The sequence below is a fragment of the Ostrinia nubilalis genome, chromosome 15, assembly GCF_963855985.1.
Source record: "Ostrinia nubilalis chromosome 15, ilOstNubi1.1, whole genome shotgun sequence".
In the NCBI taxonomy this organism is placed as follows: Eukaryota; Metazoa; Arthropoda; class Insecta; order Lepidoptera; family Crambidae; genus Ostrinia; species Ostrinia nubilalis.
The window spans coordinates 14,798,867-14,821,750 of NC_087102.1; the positions used below are offsets into that span (position 1 = coordinate 14,798,867).

Consider the following 22,884-nt stretch of genomic DNA (forward strand, 5'->3'; position numbering starts at 1 on the left):
TATTCGTGTAAAAAAAGGGGCGCGTGTACTGCAGTGTTAAATGCATCAACATTAATCCAACTGTCAACATTGTTACAGCAAAACACCATACATACCATTCGTAAACAAGGTAACACAATTTCAATTTCCATAGTAGAATTATTAATGAATATTAAAACAAGTTTTGTAACAATAAACGGAGAGTACAGATTGTCTACATTAAGTACTTGTTAAAATGTAACCATTGGCATATAAAAATATTATTATTGAGATATAACTTGCTACCTATTTTTAATTATAAAAATATCCAATTCGATTCAATTTATCAATTTGACACAAAGCATTTCCTTTAAAACTTACACAACAAGATGTTTATTTAAATGTTTTCCAATGCACAAATAATTCTGTATGATACTATTTTTATTACGAAATTCTTAAAAATATAGAATACATTAATCCAATACAAACTTCAGTTAGTATTTTACGAAAGGTGACTGAATGTCTGTCTGTTTGTTTGCCCCATCTAGGGGACATAGGACCATAAGTCAAACTTCAGTACGATATTTTAGTCCTAAACACGCGATACAATTTCCAGGACTAAGCCTAGGCGCAGACCACCAACTTTTAGTTGGCTGATAGTTGGGCCGGATTCTAATTTGTATGAAGAATCGGCCGATACCAAATCGGTGTAATGTAGGTACTAGTATAAAAGTCGGTGGTCTGCGCCAAGCTAACAGTTTAGTATCTGTTGTAATGTGTGTAACCTTATTACAACTAAGGTTGATGTGCCATATCCCGTACAAAAATATAAAATTACAATTTCAATGAGGACTGCATCTTGTGTGTTTGGTTATATTTGTGACAGTACAGCTGATATCAATTTTGATAGCATCGCCTATTACTTTGTACTAAATTTTTTTATCATGGCACTCTAATATACGCGAGAAAAAGCAAAAAGTGTGTAAAGATTTAATTACTTCGTTAAAAAAATCAAGCAATGTGTAAGTTCATTGATTTAAAATTAACAACAGGCCATTAGTTGAGTTACAATATTATTATTACTAAAATGTGTTGCCTCTTTATTATTAATTCTGATTTACAATGGTCTGTGCATAAATGGTCCAAGAGGTGGAGTCGTCTAAAAACAAATAAATTAAAATGATAAGACTATTGAATTTCAGTTAACAATACTATGATCATCATGGGTTTTGAGCATATTCTTATCAATACTCACTCAATTCACTTAGGCGGTGATCTACCATTGATAATTGTGGGGCAGTCTTTATACGACCTACCTTTCGGCTTTACTGTGGTGACCTTCTTTTTTACTACTCTCTTAACCACCACTTCTTCGTCAGACAAAAGTCTCTTCTTGGGCTTTATACGTTTCTCTTCTATGGTGAATGAATCATCGAAAATGTCTCCACTTGAATTCACAGACTCATCGTCTTTGGATATCTTGAGGGGCTTCTTTTCGCCAATAATTTCACAAATCGGACTGTCAAACGACACTTGCCTGGGACTCCGTCTACACTTACCTCCCGAGGTCTGCGTCGCTATGTTAGCATGGTTCTTTTTGGCAGGTGGCGTCGCTTTCGGCGCAAGCTTTGCTTTTTTCATTTTGACCAAAAGAACTGGTTCCAAGGATTTCCTCTTTTTACTAACTACTTTAGCATCTGTGCTTTCATTAGGTTCTTCATTTTCAATTTCTGGACTTGATTCTTTTGCTTTTGGTTTTCTACCTCTTTTCACAACTTTTGGTGAAGACCCGTTTTGTTTGCCTTTCTTTGGAACAACTTCCTCTTCTGCAGAATCTGCATCTTCAGATGCATCCTCATCAGATTCAGTATCTTTGCTAATTTCTTTTGCTTTTGGTTTCCTGCCTCGCTTAACTACTTTAGGTGCTACACCATTTGCTTTCTTTTTTTTACCAACATCACTATCTGTGGCATCTTCGTCATCTAACAATTTCTTATTTGTTTTTCCCTTTTTGTTCGGTGAAAAATCCAGTTTGCTACTTCTGTTCTTCCCTTCACTCTTGAGATAGCCTTCGAAGAGTTGCCGACATTTTGTATAATCAGGTACGTCTTTTGGTTTCATTGTGTTTATGTATTCAAAAAATTTGATCAGAGCATCTGGAAGGAAAACAATGTGGGTTATTTTTTTTGGATTAATACTACTGAAGTACTGATACAAGTAAAACTTTAATAATGTAGTTAACTCACCAGGAACATTGCTGTACTGCTTCATGATGTTACTCCTCACATTCTTCAAGAATGCCTCCTTCATGTCTTGCACTGTCTTTGGCACCTTGAGGGACTTTTCCCAAGGTAATTCTCCTACCAGCCACTGCAACATGTTGTAACCCAAGATTTCCAGGTCTCCTCTCATAGTTGCCACTGAAATAACACATGCAACAAAATAAATATCATTGAAAGAATAACCCAGTCAAATCATAGAGCACTCCTAACAAATAATAACCAATTTGAATATAGATAGTTCTAGAAATATTTTTATATTCACCTCCTTGATGAGCATCCCTGCTTGTATACTCAATAGTGCCATTATGTGCAGACTTAGGGTCAGGCTTGAAGTCTTTCTCATTAACTCGTGTGGCCAATCCGAAGTCAACAAGGTATGCTTGGTTCTCTGTGCCCTTCCGCAAGCCCATGAGAATGTTGGCTCCTTTGATGTCTGCATGCACATAGCCTCGACTGTGTATGTATTCTAGAACTTCTAGCTGCAAAAAAATATGAGTTTAGAAATACATTAATCCGGTGCTAATGGTGTTTTGAAAAGAGTACCTTTAAAATAATCAGCCTAAGATATAATTACCATACATACCATTTGCAAACCCAAAAGGAACACCGTAGCAGGTGGAAACGAGCGCCCGCTCTCCTTGAAGATGCTCCACACGTCCTTGCCGTAGCGCTCCAACACTAAGTACCTGTACTTCTCGCCTTTGTACTCATGTGATCCATTTCCATAATATGATGGCATTCCTAAGCTACTCAGCTTTTTGGCCTTCATGTATTTAGATACTAAAACATAGTAATAATGTAAGATATTTTTCAATGCAATCAAAATAAGATTTAACCCAATAAACCCCAAGCAGTTGCTTATGACCAGTAACAAATATTAATTATAATTATCTATTATGTATTGATTGATGGGCTTGAAAGTATGGATACTCACTTTCTTCACTGCTTGCATTTCTGACATAAAAATGTTTTTCAACAAATAAAGGCCCATTTTCATGTGGTTCCTGCGAACATTCATGACAGATTTATAAATACAGATGCCAGCATGTCAAGCGAAACACTGTGGCATCTTATGTAGTTTTAACAGGTGCTATTTTGCATCGAAAATGTGCTATCATCTGTACATTACCTAACTAGAGATAAAGTTTGAGTCACAAGTTAAATTATTAATGACAGACCTAGACAGAAACAAACACAATTATCAGCTGTAAAACCAAACAATTTTAGGCATAATTATGTAATTTACACGATACTTATAGCAGTAAGGCAATTAGTTTTATATATTTAGTACTCACAATCTTCACAACAAGCGGATAGTTAGAACCCTTCTTGGGCGAGTTTTCATGTTCACACGCAGAGTATATTTCCCCAAAACCACCGACACCAATAGATGGCCCTATCCGCCACTTCTTTTTGGCGATCGTATTGTGAATAACTTCTCCAACAGGAATAGGAGCGGGCATTTTATACCCATTTTTTTTAGGGGCTGCTGCAGCTTTTTTGGCTCTTCCAGCCATTATTGCTAAAATGTATTATGTAAAATAATTTACTTATAACAAAGCGTAATATAAATTGCACTTGCACTATTTAGTAAGAATTATTCATAATTACAAGTATCAATTCAAAAACTGAAAACAAGCAAGCAAGCCGCGTTGCGTTGTTGCTCAAAAAATGACACACACTACACTACACACAAACATTGACAGACAGTTGACAGTTTGCACTCCTATTTTTGTTTATGGTAAAGCGTTATTAACGCCATCTATTTTTTCATAGTGTAAATCAGATTTCCAACGCCAACTCATTATGTAAAAAAAAGTTTAATTTTGAATATAAAATATAGGTGGAGCTGTAATCTATTATAGACAAGTGGCAAAACTTGTAATTTCAAAAGGCAATTTATTAATAGGTATGTATAAAAAAAAATCTTTTAAAATCGCTCTGCGATTTTTGCGAAGGGATTTGATTTTTCGGAGCAATCAGAAAATGCCAGTTGCTTGCACTCATCTGTGGTTGCTTGTCTGGGGGGCTGTTATCATCATCAGTGATCATCAGTTGTTATCATTTAGGACGTACTTATGTGTGGATGTGACGATGAAACCAGTTAGGACGAACTTTTTAGCGGGAAAGTGCGTGAGACAAAATCTATTTTTTAATAAATAAAACAAAACATCATTTCAATAAACTGCTGAAAGTTAGAAGGTAAGTAACTTATGTTTAATTTACAGAAGTCTCTTGTAGTCAGTTCAAATAATTAAGTAGACTATACTTTAGTTAAATTTGTTAAATTGTTATGGCTCTCATTGGTAGGTACTTAAAAGTAGTTTTTATACCGTGGCATACCGTCTGTAAGTATAATTATCTTTAAATGTAGGCTTAGGCTTTAGGTAGGTTACTTATTAGCAACGCACAATTTTACTATCTATAAATTGAATAAATTAACCAAGTTTCAACCAAAATTATATTATCAAGGTAGGTAAGTAACAAAAGTAACACTAGATTATTTTTAAACAAATCTTTATTAAATCTCTAACAATCAACGTTAACATGACATTTTCCATTTTCACTAGCCTTAAATTAAGTAACAAGTTAAACCTATGGCACACAGACCGTCAGGGCAACGCGACGTTCAGCGAACAAGAACGCGAGAATACACTACTAGGTACCACAAAAGTATGACGTGCTCTACTACCTACGATTCCATACAATTTGATTTTTCGGTCTCCTCTCCTCTCAAACATAACTGACAACCGACAAAAAGTTGGCAGAAGCTACAGGCTACAGCGACAGATGGATACGAAATTAAAGAAATTAACGGCGTTTAAAACTACCTCTCGTGGCGTTTATTTACTTAGCTAGGTAGCTTGCGGACTTCAGGTTCAGTCTACTCAAGTAAGGTAAGTCTGCGGCACAGTCCAATCCTTAACTGTGGTCTGCGGACTTCAAACTTCGCGTACCTACTTACGGAAGTTCGCAGCTGTCAATTTGTGGAAATGTTACGCGCCAGCTGTGTGCCAGAGGTTTTATACTTACAGATATTTTTCTTTCCTTACAGCTTACAGTATGTTAGCTTACAAATAAATAATAAATACTTACGAACGAGTAAATAATCCATCTACAAGAAGACTGAGTACTTAATATATCCCTGTCTTTAAATAAACATAAATTACAGGTACCAAGGTACTACGAGTACTAATCATGATTATGATTATGATTACAAACATCTGACCTGTATCTGACACCACAAATTAGGTAAAGTACAAAATTAACAAGAGTTTAGCATGAGATAAGGTATTAGTGACTATAAAATAATTTTGTATTCAACTAGGTGGGGTTTCCAATAATCCATGTGGTTCGCATACGTGATCTGAAAAGATTAAAAGAAGATTTATTTTTCATTTTACTCAAAAAGCAAGTTATAGTAGGTACTTATTTCTGTTTTGACGGAGAATCTATCTACATACTTTCTCTCTTTATTCCAGGAACCAACCAACAAGAAGACGACACCAAGTAGAAGCTACAGTTTCATGTAGGTAAGTATCTTCTTCTTAAAATAGTACCTACTCGTATAAACTGACATTGATTCACTGGGTTCAACTAGCTCTTTTTATTTTATTTGAAATCAATAATTAATCATTGAGTTACTTAGTTGACTTTGAAAAATAGAATCTTCGAGTGACGTTATACGTAGACCATGGAAGTGGACAAATTCCGCTTGTACAAAGTATCTCAACTTCCTGGCGGCATCACATTCACATTCCCGACGATTCCCATTAGCTTTACGCCAGTATTCACAAAAATTAGTATGAGGTCTCACAGCGCGTGTGGACACAAGGTGACATTCGAACCAATCACGGAACTCTATTCAACGTTGTGCGTTCGATTTGCTGCTTAATTAAGCAAGCATCGTTTGTGAATACAGGCGTCAGATAGTATACAAACAGCAATCACCTCAAAGCAAGTCATAATCCTCGTCGTCCCCATACGCCGTCATGGAGTACCAATCCCTCGCCACGTCTTCATAGATGATCCTCTTCACGTCTTCCCCGTACTGCGGGGGCAGCAGGCGTGGGGAACGAGCGCGGAACTCCAGGGGCACGTCGTAACATCGGCACACGCAGCACGCCGGGAACTTGAACCAGTCGGAGAAGATGCCCCGGCAAGGGTTGTGAGGATCGAAGGCCAGCAGCCGGTGCAGGCGGTAGTGCTGCTCGCATCTGGAAAGGTAAGAGATAGGATAGAGTTTAGATATTTGTTTTTCGAACTCTTTCTGTATTGTTCTGGTTAATTTCGTCGCGGTTCCAATGACAGTTTAGCTTTCCCCCGGGACTAACTTGACCTTCAAGTGGAGCTGTAGATCCTGGCTACACAGGAGTTGCAGCCGTGGGAATGAGAGGTGGGAATAGTTTTGTTTAGATTTTCAGATTGTTCTCCAACTTTAAGGAATGGGTGACATAGCACATTTAAGTAGGTACCTACAGTTGAAGAACAAGATGATTCTTCAGGAGGTGACAGAATTTACGGTTGATGAATTACTTGAGAACTCTAGTTTCAGAAAAGAGTTGTGAGTTGGTTATATTCTTTCACGTGATATTATGGTGATTCTGCTCCGGAAAGTTCGACTTTAGATTGTTGATTTCAATACTAAAAAAATCCTTCAAAAATTTGCTGACTTCAATTCATTAAAGTGTATCCTTACGTTTTACAATTTAGGGAATGTTTATTCGTGTTTCTATAAATCGTAGGCAAGGTATTGTCGGTCATAACAGGCATTAGTTTTGTATTAGCAATAGGATATCTAAAAAGCTCGAAATACTCTAAAGTGCAATAGTTTTAATTAATAGATAGTGTTACCTGCATCCTTCTCGGCAGTACATCTGTTTGCGCTCGTGCACACAGGTCTCCAGGTGGATGTATTGCTCGTACGGGTACATGTTGACCAGCACCAGCTTCTCACCGCGGGTGTTGTTCGCCCAAAATGGCGCTAGAAGCTCCTCCTTTGTCTCACAAGCATTTCTGGAAGATACGTTGGGTCAGGCAGGACAAAAATTTAATAACAGTGGTCTTTGCAGCACGATTGAAATGATATTTTGAATACGAATTCTAGGTCTAACCAAGTAATCTGGAAACATTTCTGGAAGGCTCTAAAACGGCTGCTAGTTTGCCAAGCAAGCATATTTTTGATAGATTCAGATGCCAAAGCGTAACAATGATACCATAGAATAGAATGATACTTTATGTTAGTTGCAAGCATTCCGAATGTTATGAAACTTACGCTCCTCTTAATTTAATAACAGAAGGCCGTATCTTCTCTTGCTGGTGCGTGGGCTTCGTTGGCGGCTCCTCTTTCTTGTCGTTCACTTTCGTGTCTACCCGGTCCACCACTTTCACCTTCTCGTGCTCAGAGAACAACAGCGTCGGGGGCAGTGTCGACGCATCTGGAACAGGATTCATAGCTTTCCAACCGCCTTTATCCGATTCTGTAGTCGTATCATCGTACTGATCTACAGTTGTCGTCTCCGTAGCGTTCATGGACGGTTCTGTAGTCAAAGTAATGTTTTTATCTGATTCTGTTGTTGTGTTATTATTCCCACCACCACGCAAAGCTTCGCTCTTAGAATTATCTGAGTTGTTTGGATAAATGCTATTTGTTTCTATACTTTGTTTGATAACTGCATCCAAAGTGATGACATCAGGATCTAGGTTATTGATCTCGATGTGCGCTATACTCTCTAGTTTGGTTTTGTATGATATCCCTTTATCGCCACTCTGCGTCCCGTTGTTAGTAGAGCTTGTTTTATTACCAGTTTCTACCCTGTTGAGTTTGGTACTATTACCGCTAGCATCTAAAGGCTTAACTCTTAAGGAGTCGTTTTCAACTTTTTTCTTGTCACTACTCTGGATGGGTCTGAAGTGGGGTTTGTCTTTCATGGCACGTCCTCGCTTGCTGTACATCATCTTGGTTTTGATGATGTCCTCCGCGAAATCAGGCGGTGAGTCTAAGTCGTCGTCTTCTATGAAGTTGTCTAGCTCTGCTTTCAGGACAGAGATGTGACGCTCCTCTCCGTACATTCTTCTCATGAGGCCCTGGAATGTAAACATATTATTTTTATTAATTAATGATAACCGCAGGAGAACCAAAGTAACCGACATAGCTCGCAGAATTGCTAAAATCAAGTGGCAGTGGGCGGGGCACATAGCTCGTAGACACGATGGCCGTTGGGGCAGGAAAGTTCTCGAGTGGCGACCACGGGCTGGAAGACGTAGCGTGGGCAGGCCTCCTACTAGGTGGACCGACGATCTGGTAAAGGTCGCGGGAAGAGCCTGGATGCGGGCAGCGCAGGACCGTTCATTGTGGAAAACCTTGGGGGAGGCCTTTGTCCAGCAGTGGACGTCATTTGGTTGAAACGACAACGACGACGAATGAAAACCTTCAGCAAAGTTTCTAGTCTATAGAACTGGATAGAGATCGGTGGAATGATTTGGCAAAGATATCCTTATCAGAAAGATCATTTCAAGAAAACATCGTAGATCTACTTTGAGACATTGGTGTAGTTTATTATGTGGGTTAAATCTTAACGATTGCTGTATCTCACCTGATTCTCTCTTACGAATCTCCTGATAGCCTGCCAAGGGTAGCTGCTCCCAGGCGTAGCACAGTACGCGTGCTTGGTCAGGTCGCAGGGCGCGTCGGGCGCGGCGTGCGCACGCGTCGACCGGTAGGGCCGCGTGCACGCCGACGCGAAGTCGTAAGCCGACGCGGGAAGCGCGCACGCCTGCGGGGTTGCTAAATTACGTTACTGATATAACTGATTGGATGAAGAACAGATTATTTTAGGATGGCGATGGTGGTGGATATCGTCGGTAGCTCCTTTGGTAGATTACATCTTTATCGTTCTGGTATTGCGCAGTGGATAGTGTTAAATGAATGTAACGGATACAAATCTATTTCGGTTTCAAACTCTTTAATTATTTTTAGAATTATCAAATCTAACCTTCTTCTAGCAATGGGATATGTGATTCAATTTTGATTTGATTTCCATATGAGAAAATATTGGAATTTGTCACTCGTAGGTTTCGCAACCCTAAATTAATTTACTGTCATAATTACTTATTAGTTTAACTGGTTGCACAAAGTTAAACTGAATATTAAATACTCTACATGTTAACGGTAGTTAGATGCGAGTATAAGTAAGCAGGTACTTTAGAAAGTTTAGAAAAACAAACTTCTTTTGAATATTTGTTAAGTTATGTAAACAAAATGCAAATATTTGTGATTTTGCGTCGTTAAATATGACAAAACATTTTGTAAGAACGTTAGAAAGTGCCAAGCGTAATCTTGTATTCAGCATCTGCTGAATATTTTCTTACAAAAAGCAACTTTCGTAACAGCCAGCCTTAAAACAAGAAACTTATTCAAGACAGGACAGGGATTTTTCTCACCACACTTTCCCCACCACTGTAACTAGTGATGGCTGTAACTCCTGTATTGTCAAGATCTACAGCTTTGGCCTCCAATGAAACCCAACCAGTGAAGGTTGAGTAGTCCCGGGGGGATAGCTAATTGTCTTGGAATCAGCAAATAATTAAATCAAGACTCTTCTTCTTCTTAGTCGGGCACTCTTGTCAGAGTGGTCGGGGTTCCGCTGACGAGGTACATGGTGGGGTAATTTGGGTAATTTGGTGGGGTAATAATCAAGACAGGTGTATAAAATTACGACTCTACATTGTCTAAGGATCTATCTAGTTTTCCATTGATGATGGCTAAACCACAGAATAAAACTAAACTACCATTAACAGCTTAGGCACGCCGTACACTTGACCAATAATTTCGTTGCAGCGAACAATAATATTGCTGGTGGTTTAATGAACGCGGTGCATTATAATTACGGGTCGTTCACCTCGCTTGTTTATTAGCTTTCACTGATCTCGCATTTGGGTCGCATCATTTATGATACAGCATTTGAGATCTGATTGAAGATATTTATTTATCTATCGGAGATATTATCTGCGGATATTTTCTGAGACGTTTGAAACGACTTCATTAGTTGAGTTTGACGACTTTTATCAGCTCATCTTTATCATTGTTACCAAATGAAGGTAGATGTCCAGTTATGTCTGATTAATGATTATAACAAAAAAACATACCCTTATTATTAGAAAAATTAACTCGTGTTGATCACTAGTTTATTATGGAAATGTCATTTTATACCAGTGTAGTAAATATTTGAAATCGAATCGGTCAAATTGAAAGAAATGACATATTATGTAAATCATACATTTCTTTCAATTTGACCCTCGTATTTGGTGTTAAACAGAACCTACTTACCACCTCGTTTGACAAGAAACATTATTTTGTTGCATTCATTGTTTTAATTTAATTTGGTTTCTAATAATCCCTGGGGCATCTCTGGCACTAAAGGTGTTGCCTCATCTCGCTAATTAATAGCACATTGGCTCTAGTTACCCACTAGCTGGCTGGCTGGCTAAAGTATCATCTATGAGCTATGCTATCCCTATACGTAGGTACACATGATAAGAGTAAAAACTAATTACGTGCTAGTTGGAACTGTGGGCACTAGACAAACATCCCTACCCATGAGAAAGCTCCATTTCCCACAATTCCCACATCCCTTTTTCCAAAAAATAAAATTAGAACTTTTTCAATTGGTTAATATTTACCATGCTCTAAATTGGAAAAGGTAAGCATTTCGCTAGCGACTGGGGCACGAGCTCGCTGTTACGGTTTATGGCATCGAGGACGGCCGCCGGCCTTCGTCAACGAAAGTAAAACGAACCTGCGCGCTTTGGCTGGCTCGTGGCTACAGTAGCACCTACGCAGAATGCAAGCCAAGATGTGGAGAATGTGGACCATACACATCTTAAGAACAACAAGCCCTATTATCGTTGACACCGAGATGTAGAGTACTAACCTATATTTAAAGAAATCATATTGAGATCGTTGAAATATTCAAAAGATTTCTGGCAACCACGATAGCCAAAAGATGAAGGAGTCGGACTGGCAGACTCTACATTCGAGGAGCGCCGTTTCGAACCCCGCCGCCACTCTACTATTGTGGTGAACCTACTTGTAACACTACTTTAGCTTAGTACGAGCGTATAGTAATTTGTACAAACAAATTACTACGAGTACTATTCTTTAAAAACTTGTAGAGTTGTGGAAAGCCGGTGGATGGACACTCCCCTAGAGAGTCGCTGTCTGAATCATATACTTGTCTGTGTCTTTAGTAGACTTCTAATTTATGATGAATAGGTAAGAGTATAACTTTAGTGGTACAATTAATTCTAAGCCATACCGGTAGTATTCTATTCTAAAAAGTGGTAACAAATGTAGGTAGGATGTAGGCGTTGGATAGCTTGTTTTAGCTTGGTCAGACAACTTGACTCCGTTTGTGGCACTTGAGTCAGAAACTATAACTACGGTGGCATCGATGAACCATCTGTATAATGAAAGAACTCAAATTCTAATTCGTTTATTTTGTAGGCTTTTAAAAAGCTTCGAAGTATTATGGCATTACTTTAACCCTATCCCTGGTTCGCGACAATAAAAGGGCCAGTGCTGATTTGTTAACTTGATTTTAGGTAATTAATCTTGTGTTATATTGCACTATTTGCACTAAAAGACATTCAAGAAAACAGTAAACGTGGGCTACGTTTACTCGTCTTAAAATCAAAAATAGTAGAGTTCGAAAGATTTCGTCGAAGTCGAGTGCTTTATTAAACGAATTGTATCAAAGTTCTTATTTAGTAAAAGCCTTTTTAATAGCAAGTTGGGTGTTTTAATTTGATTTCTCCACTAAATCAAGTCATGCGAAGGCGTCGCGAATATTCGTAGGTGTCCAAGATCCGTTTTCACTTTTGCCCGGACTTTCTCGCGGAAGGCACGTAGCGGGGGTTGCGCAAACGCAGCCTAATCCGAATGATTACGAGCCTTCGCCCTACAAGGACGTCACATTGTTCCATTCTTACCTTATCTGCATTCGGGGAAGGGTCGATTCGGAAATAGAGGTAGGTACTAGGTGTTGCAAAAATAACACTACTTAATAAGACCTATACAAGCAAGCATATTTTATGTTGATGACCATGCCATAATTTAGCTCCATCGCATAATTCTAAATTTAAAAAATAAATAAATTCAGAACCTGGAAATTACGTCATCATCCTTTGAGCCCACATGAATTTAGCTCCCATGTTTGGGTGCTTTTAAGTAATTAATTTTGTCTTCATGCGACTCTCATTGGTCATAAAACAGACTAGCACGTCATGTAAATGGGTACCTACTAAGTCGTCTTCAATATCATAATCGTCTCTTTCTGCCATTTTCTTCGAGCCAAATATCCCAAGAAGAATGAAAAGACAGGTAGAGCCAAATCGTTTTTTCAGAGTAGGACCTTCTATTGTAGCGGTATATTACCACCCAAATTCCAGCGCTATATGACAAACAGATCTTATCTCACAATCTGCCGGTATATTGTCACTAATGATGTAATTACAATACATCAACGAGATCTCTCATGCGAGTTATTAATGATTATTGCCAAAAGCGCGTTTTGTATGCGAGTCGCGAACAACATAAATTGTGTGTGGCGCTGTAGCGGTAACTCGCCACCCAAACTCTTGGGCCATCGTCGATGATCATCACAGGGTTGTCAGGTGTCTTGAATTATCGTACCAGTGAAAAACCTGGCCCACGCAAATTTTCTGTAAAATTATCCGTCACATAACGTTGCAAACTGTCCAGAAATCATCAAATTTAACTGTATTTCAGGCTCTTACTCGTAGTTCTTCTATCCTGTTACTATTTTCAGCAACTCATTTTGAATTTATTAAAGTATCTTTGCTTTGTGCTGAAAGCATTTGAGTTTCATATGATGGTGCAATGCGAGACCCATCCAGTCCTTGCATGCTATGCCTTGACGTTCAAAATTTTTGAATCTGCTTCATTTTCATTCACGGCTATGCAATTTCAACTCGTCGGTATACATATTATGTATAGTAGCGGCAGGTTTAATATTACCAATTTCACGTCATATCATTTATCTTTTTAACATGAAAAAATAAGCCAACAATAAGTTTTCCTATTTTCTCAAAAGGCCTACTAGAACTGTTAAAGTCAATAATGATTGTACTCTTCATCAGTTTACATAGTATCGTGACAATTAAGTTTTTCTGATGTCATAGTTATTTTGGGGCTTTCCATCCACTTAGCAGCCCTGCCTGCCTCAGCTGACGTGATCTCGTCCAAAATCGGTACGTGTGGGCACGAGGGTACCGTTGGTACAGTCGGGCACGTCGAGCTTGACAGCTTTAGATGTACCTTAATTCCTGTGCCATAAGAGATACAGAGTGCCAGTGACAAGCCTGAACTGTCACGTTTTTTGGACCTCGATTAATGGACTTGATAGCTCAATGGAGGGTTTGTTTGGGCATCATCGACAAACTGGTTATTTTTATTTGGCGATCTTTGTCATTTTTGGCAGTTATTTGTATATTACGTACCACATTTCTTTGGTTTTATTTTTATGGTTTTGTGTAAGGAAACTTCCATGACAAATTGATGCCTTGTAGCAAGAAAAATATTTGTGTGGTTTATGTAGATAAATTTTGTCCGTTTCAGCGAAAATATGTCCACTGTAATTGAGCATAACTACTTATTTATCAGGTGATTCGTGTATACTTAGTTCTTAGCTTAAGCAATAAAAAAATATTAAAATTACTATTTTCATCTTTAACGTTTCGAAATCCGAAGCTAATCAATAATTTCACTAAACAAAGAGTATCTAAATGTATTGTAGAGTTACTATGTTACTCCCAAATTTGATTTAACAGCGCCAGAAGTTGCTGCGACATCGTATCTAACGACGAAGCGATAGTAAAAGTTGTCCAAATTATCCATGTCATAATCTGGGCCCAGCCATCAGTCAAGTAACAAGTCCATCCGACACGTGCGTGCAGTTATAGAGACGGCATGGTGTAACTAGTTTAAGCCCGAAACTTTAAGAAGCTTTCTGAACAGTGTAGGTACACCATTAGTAGAGAGTTCGACACTCTTGAGTTCTTGACCACAGAGATCCTGGGTTCCATTCCCAATTTTTCCCAGTTTGGTTAGATATTGTAAGCTTGAATCAAATCAAAATATTTGAAAAAAATATTTTCAATCAACTACTGTCTCATTTTAACTTAAATAAACTGTTTCATGAAAAACAATATGGGTTCACAAAAGGGAAAAGTACGACCGATGCAGGGGTTGCTCTTATCAAACACATTTTCGATGCTTGGCAGGAGAAAAAAGATGCTATTGGTGTATTTTGTGACTTATCGAAGGCGTTTGACTGTGTTGATCATCAAACTCTGTTATTTAAGCTAGAACATTATGGCGTATCAGGCAAGGCCTTAAGCCTATTACACTCTTACCTCTCAGACAGATTACAAAAAGTAAATATTCACGGAACTAACTCTTCGGGCGCCCCCCTAAAAATGGGAGTGCCCCAAGGCTCAATACTGGGACCATTGCTCTTTCTGATTTATATAAATGATCTACCTTTTTATTCAAAGGACCTTTGTGAGATAGTATTATTTGCTGATGACACTTCTTTAATTTTTAAAACTGACAGGCGTCAGGAAATATTTGACGACGTGAATAATGCTCTTTCCAAAGTATTAGACTGGTTTACAACTAATAATTTGCTATTAAACGCAAAAAAAACTAAATGTTTAAAATTCACTATGCCTAATGTCAAACAAGTTAATACTAATATTACAGTAAATAATGAACGCATTGAACTGATAAACTCTACTGTCTTTCTAGGTATTACCCTAGACTGTAAATTACAATGGGGCCCCCATATTGCTGCCTTGGCGGGAAGACTTAGTTCAGCTGCCTTTGCGGTGAGAAAGATCAGAAACTTGACTGATGTTGAAACAGCAAGGCTTGTATATTTTAGTTATTTTCATAGTATTATGTCTTATGGTCTTTTACTGTGGGGCTCAGCAGCAGACATAGAATCAATTTTCATTTTACAGAAAAGAGCTGTTCGGGCAATATACGGTCTTAAACCACGTGACTCGCTTAAAGAAGTTTTTAAAGAAATCAATATATTGACTGTGGCTTCGCAATACATATTTGATAACATTATGTATGTCCGTAAACATATACATTTATTTACTAAGAAAAGTGACGTCCACTCATTTAACACGAGACATAAGAATAAACTTGCTGTTCCATCATTTAGGTTGCATAAGATAGGTAATTCATTCTTGGGGAAATGTATTACCATATTTAACAAAATACCACACAACCTTGTCGAATTGCCAATAAACAAATTTAAGATACATATAAAAAATACCCTTATGTCCAAAGGGTACTACAAGGTTCGAGACTATATTGATGACAAGGATGCGTGGTCAGTTCAGTCTGCACATATTTGATGTACTTAAATTTGACTATTCTTACCGTTAGATAATTCCTGGCAATAAGTGGTGACTGAGTTTGTTCCGGCGTTTCTTCTCAGCACTTGCCATATGTTTGTCTCGAAGCGCTGGTAGGGCCCAAAAGATAAGGAGACATGTAAAGTGCCCCATAAGGGCTACCTTTTTCTTTTTTTATTATTTTCTATTGACGTTCATAAGTGCCACTTGTGGTCTAAACTGAATAAATATTTTTGATTTTGATTTTGATTTTTGATTTTGAAATCATGTTAAATCTCTATTGTCATCCTGTCATCATCAGGTAACCCATTGTCATCTATGAAGAGGAAGGAAGCACCATAAAAACCATTATTTCTGAGCCTATTGTTGGCAGTATTGCTTGGTAGCTCATCAGTTTGGTTAGAGAAATACTCAAAAGGGTAAACTTCTTCAAACCCTTGAATCATGATCTTTACCGGCATTTAAGACCCTGGCTTTTGTTATGGCTACCATGAGTTATGAACATGAGTTTTATTGGGACTCACAGCCACCAATTTATTGATAAATGAATACATCAGTCAAAGAACTGACCGGGTCTAAATTCGTCAGTCGTAACTGGTTTCGAGCGGCCATTAGATCTGTCTGTAACAATTTCATTATGGTGTTTGGCGATGGCAGCCGTGGTCAGACTGCGTACAGTCAAGCGGAAATATTAGATACAGAACTAGGACACTCAGATTCACTGTCGATTCTCTTTCTCTACATTAGTGCTGTAGATACAAGTACGCCACTTAGGGCTAATAAAAAACTCATAAAACTCATTTATTTCTGTAAGTAGGCTTTAAAAAAGCACTTTTACACGTCCCAGTATTAACCCTACCACTGCTTCAGGACAATAAATGGGCCAGTGCTGAGAAGAAGCAGCGCAAGAAACTCAGACACTATTGTCAGCCTCTTTTTCAAAGGTTTACAGGTTTTCAAAATACATAGTTATAAATATTTATGCGAGCTAGGCAGTTACGCATCCCAAACATTTTTATCTTTTAAATAATCATCGACTTTATAGTAGCCCTTTTTCATTAAGGCTGATTTTTCAACTGTCAGAAATCTTTTAACTAAAGAATAATTTTACATATTTCCCATTTTAAAACTGTTAATGTGCCAAACTATTCTTCAGTTAAAATATATCCAAAGTTTGAAAAATTAGCCCTTAGTCAGTCGATTCTCTCTCTCTAATAAGGTCTGTTAGGTCCGTGGCCAGTAACAGACTTATTTGGTTTTCTAATCATCCTGTGTGACACAATCAACTTTACCTATGAGTCAAGCAGAAGAAATTACGTACTTAATTGTTTAAGTGTTTTAATGTTTGGTTAATTATAGGATGTTAATTGTTAGGTATCGGAGAAAAACTTACAAGTATGACTCAATAAGGTCAATTTATGAATCATGGTACACACATACTTATTACTTAGTGCAAGACTTTTCTTATCGTTTGTTGGATAATTTCGAGCCCGTCGATATTAATTTGTCAACTGTTTTTGTCGTCAACTGTACAAGGTACGGACAAGCATGCAGTGAAAGTGACATTGGTTTTGGGGCAGGTGGTGACGTCACGCGAGAGATCACCATCTGTATTGGAAATGGATGGCTCTATTTTGGATGACTGTGCTTACGTATGAGACTTTAATGTTATAGGTTTTGTTTTGTTTGGTTTTGGTTTGAAGTAGTTTAACACAAATTGTGATTGTTAACTCCTAAAGTAGGAATATCGTTAAATTCAATTTGGAGTATTTCGTAAATTTTATACTTTTGCATCAATTAAGTATAGTGCAAAAGTATAATATAGTAAAGACAGCAACTAAAGAGTCAAGTAAGAATACTGTTAGCGCAAACTTCGCCGAAATGGAAGAACGCGCATATCAAGTGCGCAATCGCTAAAATGTGCGCAGAAAGAATGCAAATTTTACAAAGCATGGCGTTTGGAATGGCCCAGTAATTACAAATATTACAATAAATGCTTTGTACTAAATGGTCTTACCTTTTGAATTTATGAATAAGAAATGTATGTATAATATGTTTCAAAATGCTACTTTGATTTGACAGTTAGGCCTCGAAATAGAGAAATTGCGGGATTTTATTGTAAACTTGATATTATGAACTGTAAGTTTTGTTTTTTTATACTTAAAGTATTGGTTTTCTCCTCTGACTTCAGGGTCAGTGGTGTTTTTCCCAACCTTAAATATTCACATAGGTACTCCTAGTGTTAAGTCACTCGTTCTCTAGTCTAACTGTAGTGTAGTCGTCCACTGTTAAGTTATTTGGATACTTTATTTTCTTTGATATAATGCTTGCATTACTTACTTTGCTGAGATGTTTCACTTCCATTTGTCTTAACTTCGTCTGTCTCCATTATCATATCACGTAACTTAAGCAAATATAATGTTATCGAGGTTACAGTTGACATCGAGTCTGTCTCGGTGAAACCGCGCTTTCCCCGCAATGGCCGCTAAATGGTGTTATGTCATCGCGAATTGAACTTGACAATGGGTTTGACAAGAAGCTGTGTGATATAGTTCCAAAATACTGAACTGTCCTATCCATGACATTGACAGTGGGGCGCCACCGTCAATACCGAATCGCTGGTTCCGATTTTTACCATGTTGGAAACCATATAGTTGAACGATGGTAGCGCCCCCCTGTCATTGAGTTTGGTGGGACAGTTCAGCGTGGGTCATCTATAGACAAAAGTCGCTGTCAATGTTATTGTTTTCTTTGGCTGAACTGATTAGGTGAAACCAGCATCGAAAGCTGCGCACGCGAGTGATGTAAACGCGTTAATAGCTTTATGTCATCTTAAATTGACTGAAGTTGACAATGGGTTTGACTCACATCATAATTTTGTTTTGTTGCAGTGTAGTTACGCTAGCTGAAAGCTTCTTCAAAAGCTTCTGTAAGCTTTTTCTTCTCGTTTTTCAAGTTGCAGTAGAATCTCAGGAAGTCATCGGTACATTGAGCTTAGTGCGTCTTAGGCTTGTGAACTTCGCGTCAACCATACCATCTCCATTCGAATTCTCCTTTTCTTTGATTTGGATATGTTTGTTCTGGTCAACGCACAATGGAAAAGTATAAGTTCGTAAGTGTTTTGAGTCATCGTACCTATCTTCAAATATTGATTTAGTTTGGTACTTTGGTAACGATGACACGCTTGGATAAAAGTAGTTTACCAATTCATCACTACATTGCAACACATTTATTCTTATGAATTGCAATAAAAATAGTAACGTTATTCAACTTTTCCAAATTAAGTTGTCAGAAAGTAAGTACATTGCGATGCCATTTTTTACAGCAGATTTGCGATCGCATGATGATAATAAGTAATAATGGTTAATAAGTATAAACTGTTAGTTCTGCTTCGGGTGCTCTTTACAACAATAATTACTTTCTTGTTGGTAAAGATAATGGTAAAAGAATAGATAATACTTATTATTAACACTGTAAATAAACAAGTTAAAAACAACAAACAGTAAGCTTGGGTAATTTGCTATATTTAGCGCTACTTGTAGTGTATCGTATCTGGTAATTAATTACATTAATTTGCTCAAACAAATGAAATAACCTAAATATAAAAATAGATTACATACGAAGTCATAATAAATACCTACTGGATTCCATAAGTTTTAAATAGAGTCTAGGGGTGTGTGGATCACTGCGTCAAAATGTAACGGATTTTCACAGGCTGTGTTTTCTTTGATCAGTTTTGAGATCGAAACAATCAATCAGACCATTAGTATTGTTTACTTTAAATTATGTCTATCTATCTGTACTGATGAATGGTCCATGCATTAATATGAAAGTCAAACAACAAACTAATATCGTCTTTAATAACTGAACATTCGGCTTCGTGAAAGCACATATCGAAGTCAATATTTGTCTTGTATGTGATTGAAAAATAAACAAGCAAATTCGCCGGGCGTTTGATCGGCGCGGGCGCAGGTGCGAAGCAATTAAGTCGCGACCCGGTTCCCACGGGCCACACCCGTCCTAGCTGCAAAGCTGTCCTGATTTAGTACATAGTACTAAACACTGAGGTCTCCTATTTCGTTGCTATAGGTGCAATTTTGCAGTAAAAAGTATATATCTACTGATGCGCGATACCCACGATGTCTGTACCAACACATGATCAAATCGCTGGTCCCCTGTCCTGATTTAGTACAGACAGCAGAACTTCTAGCTGAACACTAAGGTCTTCTATGTCGTTATAATAGGTTGTATTTTACAATAAAAAGTGTAGACTGATGTTCTGACATCTGTATCAATACTGGATCAAATTGCTGATCTTCCAAAGACCATGACAGTCCACGCGACCTGTCATTGGCCTATGATCGCGACAGCGATGGCACGCGTTGGTGTGGTTGAAGTTTTGTACAGCGTATGTGATATGTCGAGTTTCGGCAAGGTGAAATTCAAAAAAGATTAGACCAGTCCATCGTACTTATTGCGGGAGAAGTAACTATGTAGAGTCATAAGTCCAGCTACTTGTAAACCTAAGATTATTATGGTGGTATTGCTAAACTTTTAGGAGTTAACCTCTATCGTTCAATTAAGATTTCTCTGTCATGATTGTAGATTTGAAGTCATTTTTAACAACATAAAAACCATCTAGATCTTTTGTAGGCGTTCCTCAAGTCCAATAGATTTCAAATTAAGTTTTGTTGTCATCAGATTGTATATCCATTTTGTGAATTTCTTCTTTTTTGTTGCCATTCCGTTTTCGCGATATCAGGCTCAGTTTTTTAGAGATCGTATTTATTAATACTTTCTTACAATTGCTTTTGTGAAATCGAATATTTTGTATCTATCTGTAGAGTTGTTCCAAATCAAAAGTACTTTTCTGGTGGACAGTTTGATATTTCTGTTGTCTTAGAAATTGTAAGAAACCGACATATAACTAAGTTAACTTCAATATCACTATCCGGTTAAAAATGTCCTCAGTATGCTCTTCAAGTATGGTTCACAATTTAGGGCTTACTATGTAGTTTATAGCTCATGCGACAAGAATTCGGCAATGTTATGTAAATAACATGTTATTACGGTAAAATCTGAGAAACAGACGTTTAACTATGTCGGTGAATGATGTAATTTAATTTTGCGTTAAATTATAAGTGTAGGGAAAAATTTTTTCCTTTACCTAGAGAAAGAAGCTTGGCACAGTTGTTTTGATTCCGTGAAAACCTTCTGTTGGTGAATCTTATCTTCTGGAAAGTGGAATTTGTTTTTGTTTTAATAGTGCATTAATAAGCGTCAATCACCTATAATGAGTAATTTCGCTGTTAATTGCTTGAGTCATTACACTCTATATTTAGGTGTTCGTTAACCACAATAGGTATTTGGCTCTCATATGGAAGGTTCACTGACCTAGTGCTGGCAACAATAGACTCGTCCGTGTGTTTACAGCCTACTACTAAATGGACAGAGAAAGCTTTGTGCATTTCTCGTTTTGCTTGTTTCATTTCTTAATTGCCAATCTTTTCTGCAGAATCTAGACTAACATTATATTAAAAGGTATTAATAGAAGCTACTCCATTTTTATTAACATTGATTTGCAATTCGTTTTCATCAAATGACCTCCTATCTGTCAAGTCTGTCATATCTGGGAGGTCATCATCATGGATAATTATTTTTATTCTGACACCAAGTTTTTGTCAAGACATGACTTTATTTTATTTGATCGACTTAATTTCCCTATAACATTTAATTTATGTTATTAATAATTTTCTTAATAGCTAACTTAAACTTCCTTAATTATAACTAACACAACACGAACATTTATGCGTGTATTGCATAAATTTCCCTATCCCATGCAGTGTTATTAGCACTTTTCTCCTAGCGGAAATTGCGTACGTCCAACATATTTTGCCGTCAACGTGACCAGACTTTACTACCAAAGGAGACTTACTTCCCGATACCACTAGTAAAACTGTACCACCATCCGCACTATCCGAGCATTGCGCACTTCACTCACCACAATCACAATCGCGATCGCGAGCATTGCGGAGTCAACGCGCACTGGGCATGGTGTCGCGTGCGCACCGCGTCGCGGCTGGCATCCGACTGGCGGCGCCGGCTGCAACCCTGGCCTTGCACGTGGGGTTGCACTGAGGCAATTTTCGCGGGTTTTCGTCTCGTCATAATAAAGCCCTCTGCTGGAAGAACTCGATGTCCTTCCTTAGTCGCTAGTCCACTAGTCGCGACTTCGATTGTGTCCTACATTCAGCTAATGTTTGCTGATCCGAAGGTGTGTTTTAAGAAGGACCTCTAATTTGGGAGTGATCAGGATTTTGGAGATTTTCTGCTTTGGGTGCTGTATTTGTGACGAACTTTGAGAGATTATAGTGAAGGGTTTCGTTCATTACATGGTTGGAAGAGGAAACTATACATTGTGTTATTAATACCTACTCATTTATTTGCCTGCAACGTTATGTACGTCAAATGATTAGTATCCACTTCCAGCTTACTCGCAGCAGCAATTACATTCGCATCACCTGCTTTGTGCTCTAAATCATTCACCTCAGAGTCATCTATCATAATAGTTTGAGTTATTTCACGCTATTATACCTACTCGAACGCATCGCGTTACATTGCAAATTCACACGGTATAAAAATTAGGTTCCGCTTGCTAGCAAGAAAGAGTGTGAGCGACTGAGTAGGTCAGTCGAGTAATCGTTTGCCAGCCGCTGTCTGCAGCTCTCTCTTTTTCGCAAGTGTGGATGTCGAATGAGCGTGAAAGGGATGGAGCCGATGCGCGTGCGTCGCACCGTTATCCCGCGACGATATCTTGAATGAAGATGGCGTTTTCTCTCGCGCCAAAACAATGGCGCCCACTGCAAATTGACCTGCCACTTGAAAATCGAAAGGCGAGCGCTAATTATATTAATTAAATGCACACAATTAGTGTCAGCATGTGAAGTACTGCGGTGCAGCGCCCGGCCACGACACACTCTGATTGTTGAAGGCAGGGGAAATTGCCTTTAAGCTGTTCAATTTGCATTTTAGTTAGGAATTGAAATTGAGTATAGCAATTAGGTATCATTACTTTTATCTCTAACAGTGTCATCATAACTGTGTTCTTTGTAAATTTTAATTCTTTTCGTAGGTGTATGCATTGAATGCTCTTTTTCTAAAGTGTTGCAAATTATGTGCAATTAATGTTTACCAT

The 22,884-nt window shown here is 37.9% G+C and overlaps 2 protein-coding genes across 5 annotated transcripts; both read right to left on the reverse strand.

The window, feature by feature from the left end:
• Positions 1–728: 728 nt before the first annotated feature.
• Positions 729–3,922, reverse strand: LOC135079037 (serine/threonine-protein kinase VRK1-like). Of its 3 annotated transcripts, none has more exons than XM_063973666.1 (7): positions 3,852–3,922; positions 3,536–3,762; positions 3,175–3,244; positions 2,824–3,020; positions 2,503–2,719; positions 2,205–2,378; positions 729–2,114 (listed from the first exon to the last, which is right to left on the reverse strand). In XM_063973666.1, the coding sequence occupies exons 2-7, from the start codon at positions 3,755–3,757 to the stop codon at positions 1,219–1,221; spliced, it is 1,776 nt and encodes a 591-aa protein (XP_063829736.1). In that variant the 5' UTR covers positions 3,758–3,762; positions 3,852–3,922; the 3' UTR covers positions 729–1,218. The 3 variants fall into 3 exon arrangements, with proteins under 3 accessions (XP_063829736.1, XP_063829737.1, XP_063829735.1); XM_063973667.1 differs by having other exon boundaries at positions 729–1,117; positions 1,214–2,114; positions 3,536–3,916; XM_063973665.1 differs by having other exon boundaries at positions 3,536–3,916.
• Positions 3,923–5,152: 1,230 nt separating this feature from the next.
• Positions 5,153–21,768, reverse strand: LOC135079039 (protein spaetzle 4). 2 transcript variants are annotated; one of them, XM_063973672.1, is made up of 7 exons: positions 21,691–21,768; positions 8,837–9,016; positions 8,078–8,327; positions 7,516–7,678; positions 7,095–7,256; positions 6,192–6,457; positions 5,153–5,607 (listed from the first exon to the last, which is right to left on the reverse strand). In XM_063973672.1, exons 1-6 carry the CDS (start codon positions 21,715–21,717, stop codon positions 6,193–6,195), a joined length of 1,047 nt encoding a protein of 348 aa, XP_063829742.1. In that variant the 5' UTR covers positions 21,718–21,768; the 3' UTR covers positions 5,153–5,607; position 6,192. The 2 variants fall into 2 exon arrangements, with proteins under 2 accessions (XP_063829742.1, XP_063829741.1); XM_063973671.1 differs by having other exon boundaries at positions 7,516–8,327.
• Between the last annotated feature and the right edge of the window lie 1,116 nt (positions 21,769–22,884).

Bases quoted from the DNA above. Each gene is read 5' to 3' on its own strand.
- LOC135079037 (XM_063973666.1), bottom strand. From the start codon at position 3,757: ATGGCTGGAAGAGCCAAAAAAGCTGCAGCAGCCCCTAAAAAAAATGGG. The intron at 3,021-3,174 runs GTGAGTATCCAT...ACTATGTTTTAG, and splicing joins AAATGCAAGCAGTGAAGAAA to TATCTAAATACATGAAGGCC. The intron at 2,720-2,823 runs GTATGTATGGTA...ATTTTTTTGCAG, and splicing joins TCCTTTTGGGTTTGCAAATG to CTAGAAGTTCTAGAATACAT.
- LOC135079039 (XM_063973671.1), bottom strand. From the start codon at position 21,717: ATGCTCGCGATCGCGATTGTGATTGTG. The intron at 9,017-21,690 runs GTGAGTGAAGTG...GCAACCCCGCAG, and splicing joins CGATCGCGATTGTGATTGTG to GCGTGCGCGCTTCCCGCGTC. The intron at 8,328-8,836 runs GTGAGATACAGC...TTTACATTCCAG, and splicing joins GATTCGTAAGAGAGAATCAG to GGCCTCATGAGAAGAATGTA.